Source organism: Leptinotarsa decemlineata, unplaced genomic scaffold (genome assembly GCF_025532065.1).
Source record: "Leptinotarsa decemlineata unplaced genomic scaffold, Ldec_3_MD MMD2_tig00026336_RagTag_RagTag, whole genome shotgun sequence".
In the NCBI taxonomy this organism is placed as follows: Eukaryota; Metazoa; Arthropoda; class Insecta; order Coleoptera; family Chrysomelidae; genus Leptinotarsa; species Leptinotarsa decemlineata.
Window position 1 is genome coordinate 10,823,900 of NW_027412692.1, and position 7,972 is coordinate 10,831,871.

The 7,972-nt window shown below is 36.8% G+C and overlaps 1 protein-coding gene across 1 annotated transcript; it reads right to left on the reverse strand.

Moving 5' to 3' along the window:
- Nucleotides 1–741: 741 nt before the first annotated feature.
- On the reverse strand, nucleotides 742–7,216 carry LOC141485825 (uncharacterized). The gene is made up of 4 exons (XM_074183368.1): nucleotides 7,001–7,216; nucleotides 6,526–6,806; nucleotides 1,974–5,781; nucleotides 742–846 (listed from the first exon to the last, which is right to left on the reverse strand). The coding sequence occupies exons 1-4, from the start codon at nucleotides 7,214–7,216 to the stop codon at nucleotides 742–744; spliced, it is 4,410 nt and encodes a 1,469-aa protein (XP_074039469.1).
- Nucleotides 7,217–7,972: the final 756 nt, after the last annotated feature.

The following is a 7,972-nucleotide window of genomic DNA, read 5'->3' on the forward strand; positions in this document are numbered from 1 at the left end:
ATCAATCAGTTATTCCAATAGAGAAAATTAAATTGATAAAATCTTCTGCAACAACCCTAACCATAAAAGTTTGCTGTTTCACAACTGAATTCTAAATTATCCAACCCAGTAAATTCACTTAAAACTACTTAATTTAAAACTACACGAATTAAGCATATAAACGACGCGAGTTCTTCACGACATCCTTGAACCGAATTAAATTCCGTCACCAGAAAAAAAGGAGTTGTAACTCGAGGACATTATTTCTCGTACGAAGCATCGTAACGAAATAAAATGAACAATAGAATATATTTTCACAGGAAGCAATTTCAGCGAAATTTCACAGGACGAGAGGTTGATGATCAGAATGCCGTTATTTTTTCCACCAGAATGGCGGTTCGATGAATGTTCGAATTGATCTTCATCTTTGATCTTCAGTTCATGTAGATAGACGTTGAAATTTGCTGCTCATTATTGGAACTATTTCAAAATTATAAACTTTATAAAAAAAAGGCTCCTTCATCTCACCAACTGTATTAGTGAAGAGCCCGCCAAGAAGAGTATTTTTTAGTTCTGGTGTTTGAGAAAAGTGCATGTTTCCATTATGAGAAAGTGTCTCTCCGAAATCACTGCAAATAGCACCCCAGTAACTTTACACAAACTATCACAAGTTATGCTTTCGCTAACATTGACTCTGTTTTTTAAGTTACCATTGTCGCATTTTCCCTGCCCTTTTGTTGAATTCAATAACCTGTTCCTATGTTATTCTTTCTTCAACTGTTGCTCGTTCTGCTGCGGAGAATTCAGAAATATCGACTTTTTGCTGTCCAGTTTTCCGATACTGTCTTCTTCAATATTCTTTTCACACTGCAGAGAAATCCGGCTCGAAAGACCATGTTGGGATGTATCTCTATTTTCATCGTTTCAAAATGCTCCTAATTGCCAGTGAACTGTATTATTGATATACAAACTGAATATAGAATCACCATCTCTTCATTCAAAAATAAATAAATGGTGTTTTGTCATGATTATTATATTCATATAAATAATTATAAAATTATTAGAGTTGTATTTTATTATTACTAGGAACAGTATGTAAATAACAATATAACATACTGCTTTAGTTGGTTTCCGGGTTTTGCCGTCGTCTTCTTTGGTAATAATCTTCAAACGTTTCAACTGCACTGCGGCAGTCATCTTCAGTAGCGTGATCGAAGTACTCTTCAACTGAAACTTCAAATATACTCTTTGAATAAATCGTTTGTTGAATACGCGTATATTTCACGAAAACAATGACTGCAAAAATTAGAAGGCCCATCCATCATTCTGAATTTTCTTGCAAGCTCTCTGTGTTGATATGTCAGACAAATGAGAAGGAGTAAATTCAATTCTCGGCAATTCCCACGAGCAGATCCGTGTGAACCGCAGACGCTGCGATCAGATGTTGCTAATATCTCTGAATATTTCACTCTAATGCATTATATAACTCTGAATCGATAGCAGTTATCTTTCATGAATTCCACAAGATGCATTTGTCTATATACTGACATAGTTTATTCAAGTGACAAATTAGAGAACTCGATTTTGTTCTTTCTGTATAAACAGGTATTTGTTCTAGTCTTAGACTCACTTTAATTGTTAGCAATCTGGATCTGTGTCTCAGTTATGAAAACACTTGAAAGGATCCAGAATTTGATGTTGTCTTAGAAATCTTAGGATTGAAATGTGTAAAATACTTAATCAAATTAAAAACGAATTCAAACAAATTTCGCCTTTAATGACTTTTCTTGACAGTTCTTATTTTTTCTCTCATCTGTCTAATTCTCAAACAACCTATGATATTTATCAAACAACTTATACATAGTGATGAACAATTAACTGATATAAAAAAATACAAATAAAATAAGTAACATTCTCCACCCCCAAGCAGACTTTGCAAGGTGAGTATATCAACTCTTGACTGGAAGAATACACACTTTGGTGACAGGTCTCACATATGTTCCATGCTTATTCTTAATTCGAACAACTCTGATGACTCCGTCTTTACCGGGAAACGTTTCTTCTATTTTTCCTATGATCCACTGATTCCTAGGTGCCTTCTCGTCCACAATCAAAACTATGTCGCCAATTCTAATAGGATTAGTTTTGTCATGCCATTTTCGTCTCTGAAGAAGTGTTGGTCTATATTCAATTACCCATCGTTTCCAGTACGTATCTGCCAATGCTTGTGCAATTCTCCATTGCTTTCTGCTAGAAAGCTCCACATTGCCGAATGATCTGACATCACCTGGTCGCAGTAGCAGAAAATGGTTCGGAGTGATAGCTTCTGGCTCGTTTGGATCGACTGATATGTGTGTCAAGGGCCTTGAATTAATAATATATTCAATTTCACTCATCAAGGTTACCAAAACCTCTTCTTTTGGATTGATGGACTTCAAACTGATCTTCAGAGCTGTTTTAATAGATCTTATCATCCTTTCCCAGATTCCACCCATGTGTGGAGCTCCGGGAGGGTTAAATTTCCAAATTATATTTTTAGATGCGACTTCTTCTGAAATCTTTTTCTGGTCTAAGGTTTGGAACCATTTCTTAAGTTCACGTTCTGCTCCGACAAAATTCGTCCCGTTATCTGTTATTATCTCCTTTGGTTGACCTCTTCTACACATAAAACGTCGGATAGCAAGTATAGCAGAACTTGTGTCCAAAGATGCCGCGAGTTCAATATGGATTGCACGGAGGGTGAGACAGGTAAAGAGTACGCCGTATCGTTTTTCTACTCTTCTTCCTATTGCAACAGTCATGGGACCAAAAAAGTCAATTCCAACGTATGAAAACGGGAAAGAAAATGCTCCTAACCGCTCGGGAGGCAACAAACCCATTTCTGGAGAAAGAGGTTTACAATTTCGATTTCTACATTCTTGGCAATTTCTGAAGATCTTCTTTACAGCTACTCGTATATTTATAATCCAATATTTGGAACGAAGATTGTTGACCACTGTCTCCAAACCTATGTGTTTAGATTCTTGATGATACTTATCTATGAGGAGCTCTGTGAATTTGTGCTTTGGATCCAACAGAATAGGGTTTCGCGATTCAAATGGTATATCCAACTCTTTCGTATCTGGAATCCTACCGCCCAGACGTAATATAAAATATTCGTCCAAGAAGGCAGATAATTTATATAAGCGACTAGACTTTGGTAGAAATAGCTTTCTTTTCAAAATGGAAATTTCTTCTCCAAACGTTTCTTCCTGACACTTTCTGATCCATAACTTCATGGAATCTTCGATTTCATCTGCACTCAAAATTAAGTCGGTCGGCCTAGACAGTTTTGTAATCTTGACCACTTTTTTGAAATGTAGAATCCAAGCAGTTGATCGAATGAGTCGATTAAATTTCGAGAATCTGCATATATTGGGGAAGTCCATCGGAAGAACTAGACTATCATTAACATCTAAGAGTAGTATCAGATTGTCTTCATTGGAGCAACGTGGTTCTTCCGGCCAATCAGTTTCAGGCAATTTTAGAAAATGTGGTCCAGAAAACCACTCACCTCCTGGCAACAAATCGATATCTTTCCTTTCTTTCGTCGCTCGATCTGCAACATTCAATTCAGATGGTAACCAATGCCATTGCGACAAATCAGAGTCTTCGTGAATTTCTCCAAGTCGACAAGCTACGAAAATCGGGAATCTTCTTGATTCAGACCTGATTTGATGGATAACAACCATTGAGTCAGTCCAGAAGTGAACTTTATCAATTTCATATTCCAGTTCCTTCCTTATAGATTTTGCCATTCTACATGCAAGCACTGCTCCTTGTAATTCCAATTTTGGGATGGTTTGTTGATTCATTGGAGCAACTTTGAATTTTGCTGCTAGAAATGAAATGTGGACTTCGTCATTTTCAACCATCCTCAAAAAGGCGACTGCTGCATATGCCTTATCACTTGCATCGGAAAATAAATGCAAATCAACTTTGTTGATTAACGTAGAATTAGGAAAGTAATATCTATTGATAGTGACAGGAGTATAATATTTCAATTGAGTCAACCATTTCAGCCAGGTGTAGAAAAGTTCTTCTGTTATAGCTTGATCCCAATCAATATGACTTCTCCATATATTCTGAATCAGAATTCTAGCATTTATCATGAGAGGAGCAAGAAAACCAAGCGGGTCAAATACTGACATAACCGTGCGCAGTACTTCCCTTTTTGTTGGTACTTTCTCTCCATGGCAGATTTCATCAGGGATTTTTTTCAGGTCCAATATAAATACAAAATCGTCAGTCGTAGGAGACCAGGATATGCCCAGAACTCTTTCTAACATTTTTGAGTCCAGTTTCACATCTACTTGAGAATTAGCACGGAAGTTCTCTGGAATCGACTGCATTACTTCATTTGAATTACTTATCCACTTCACCATATCAAAATTTGCCTCTTTATGAACAACAATAACATTTCGAATTCTATCGATAGCTTCATCTATCGTATGGCAAGAGTCCAAGTAATCGTCGACGTAATGTTGTTTCTCCATTGCACGGACAATCCCTGGATATTTATCTTCAAACGACGCTGCATTTTTGTTTTTTACAAACTGTGCTGCAGACGGGGACGATATTGCACCAAAAATCATCGCCTTCATTTCGTAAACATCTGGACTTTGGTTTCTCTCCATACCTCGCCATAAAAATAATTGTGCACATCTGTCTTCCTCGATAATTGAAACTCTATGAAACATATCTCTGATATCACCTCCAAAAGCAATTCTTCCTTGTCTGAATCGCCACAAGACAGATATCAAAGATGGAACGTAGTCAGGACCTTGGCAAAGGAAATCGTTAAGACTCACACCTTGAGATTTTGCCGCAGCGTCAAAAACCAGGCGAATCTTTCCAGGTTTGTTGATATTCGCAACCCCAAAGTGTGGAAGATACCAGTTGTTTTTATTATTCTGAACTTCAGATGGATGTAACTTCCTGGCGTATCCTTTTTGAAGATACTCAGTAATCTTTGCAGTATACTCTTCAGCAAATTTGGCATCCTTGTCCATTTTTCGTTCCATACAATACAGACGATTCAGGGCATTAGTTTTACTGGGCGGTAGAGTAAGGTCGTCACGTTTCCATAGGTGCCCTATTTCGTAATGATTACCGACTTTCTTCAGAGTCTTTTCCATGATCTCCACAGCCCTTTTATCTTCGATTGATTTGATAACATTGTCTGGTATTTTTACACCAAAAGCTTCAAGACGAAAAGTACCTTTCACCATTTCATGCAGTTTGTCATCATTCAAATGTCTGCAACAAAGAGTTACATGGGAAAGATAGGTTTCAGTTTCACTGGTAGGACCATGCACTGTCCATCCTAATTTACATTGAGACATAATGGGCTGATGCAGTTGTGGTTGGATGACATTTCTTGGTACTATGAGGCCACAATTATCCTGACCGATCAACAGCTCCGGTTTAGCATTTCTTATTGATGCCAATAGATCACGGTCTAAATGAGGATATTTTTCGTTCAAGTTATCAACATCTATTTCTTGAGATGGAAGTCGCAAATTCTGCACGGTTCTGACTTGTTTCAGCGCGAAGAATTTTTGTAGGTTTCTAGAAGCAGCGATATCTAAAGAAACCATTCGTGAATGATCTTCGTGGTGAGTTATTTCATTAGTCCATTGGAAACAGAGTGGAACAACCGGTCCTGGAAGTCGTAATCTGCGAGCTAAGTCTTCCTCAATCATGGTACAGGTTGATCCTTCGTCAAAGAGTGCGTAAGTCGGAATATCCCCAGCTGGTCCTCTAAGAATCACAGGTGCGATTCGTAGTAGTACAGTTTTTGTTTCATTTCCTGAAGATTTACTATGGAAACTAGCACATAAATTGGCTTGACTCACAAGATTGTTTGGGCTTTGCGATTCATTTTGTGGTTGTTGATTACTCACAATATTATTTAGGCTCTGCAGTTCATTTTGTGATTGTTCATTGCGTGAAATATGAAGTAGAGAATGATGTCTACCTCTACAACCATCCTTACCACACCTCGATTTCGAAAAACACTTAGTCGACATATGCCCAAATTTGAGGCAGAGGAAACATAATTTGAGGTTGAGAACATTCTTTCGTCTTTCATTCACTGATAATTCAGAGAATTTCGTACATTTTGATAATACGTGGTCAAGATTTTTACAAAAAATGCACTCACTAGTTTTATTCTCCAAAAAACTATCTCTTTTTGAAATCATGACAGTTTCCCTTCTGATAGAATTTTTAGATAGACTATTTCTTTGAAAAGGATTACTAAAAGCGGCCATCGAGTTGAGCTCTTCTTCAAACCATTCAGAAAAATCTTCTAATGATGTTTGTATTCCTTTCAAATCACGTTGATGCTTGAATTTTCCCCATGAAAACTTTTGCATAGTAGGAAGCTTTTCTATCAAATTTGTTAACAAATCTGGATTGTAGAGATACAGATGAGAATTGACGTTTTTCATTGTGGTTACCATGTTATTTACAACATTAGAAAAATAAATCCATGACTCCCACTTGTCTTCTTTAATGTTACCAGCTTTTTTCGCCTTTTCTATCAGCGACAAAATTATCCACTCCGGTCTACCAAAATTCATTTCTAGCATCTTGATAATTTTGGAGACGTTTCTCGGGGAAATGAGAAGAGCTTTGACAGTTTCTCTTGCTTTGCCCTTCAATGCCCGGTTCAAACGGATCAAATTGTCTTCATCAGATAACTCAAGCTGATCTGTAGATCTTCTAAACTCATTGATGAAAATAGGCCAATCAGACAAATCGCCAGAAAATTCCGTGAGATTCTTCAATTTTTGTTGTAAAAGAACTTTATTCGTGGCATTCGCATTTTGTGCATATTGTTTGACAATATCTAAAAGCACCTGGTTATTCTCTCCACCCCAACAAAACTTGAAACATTGACATTAGGGGAAGATAAAATATCAAACGATTCTGGTTGATTGTGATCCTTGTGAATACACTGTCTTGACTCTGTTACCCAATTATCGATAACATTTGGATTTGCATAAAAATGTTCGGAATAGGTTGGAAATTCCTCTTTTTCGTTCACCGAACTATTGGTTTCACTTTTATCGGCAATTTTTCTTCGTATTTCAGCTTCTTTTCGTAAAAACTGACGTTCTAGCTCTAAGGCTTTTAGCTTTTCCTTAGATTCTTCTTCAGTAAGTTCCCTCTCTCTTCTTATCAGCTCCATTTCCATATGTAGTCGATTTATACTTGAATTGTGAGAAGGAACGGAATTTTCTTTCAAAATTTTCACAGAACCAACACTGTTTATCCCTGGTGGAGCAGAAAATGAGCTCTTGCGAAGTTCACTTGTAGGAAATTTCCCCTGGCGAGAATCTTTACTAGATGTGACTTTTCTTGCAGAATTTGTGTGGTTACTTGGAACTGGTTGAATTTTACCCGTAACCACACTTGAATCAAATACTACATTTGACATATCTATAAATCTCGAAGGTGGAACTCCTTTGTTGGGCCTCTCACTCCGTCGGACATTTTTGACGTGTGATGGTTCATTTGCTTCATTGTATTGTTCCATAGCGGTTCAATAATTACTCGAAGGACCAATGTAAAATACTTAATCAAATTAAAAACGAATTCAAACAAATTTCGCCTTTAATGACTTTTCTTGACAGTTCTTATTTTTTCTCTCATCTGTCTAATTCTCAAACAACCTATGATATTTATCAAACAACTTATACATAGTGATGAACAATTAACTGATATAAAAAAATACAAATAAAATAAGTAACAAAATGGATATTTCTATTGACTACTTGTCATTTCCATATGTATGATAACCCTAGAGCTAAAGGCTTCACTTGTAACCATAGATCCACTCGACATCTTCAAGAAGTCCAGTTTTGGTACGTAAAAGTTCTGAACGTTCAAAGACATGAAGTGGACGTCAATATTTATATCATGTTGAAGATGTACAGAAAATACG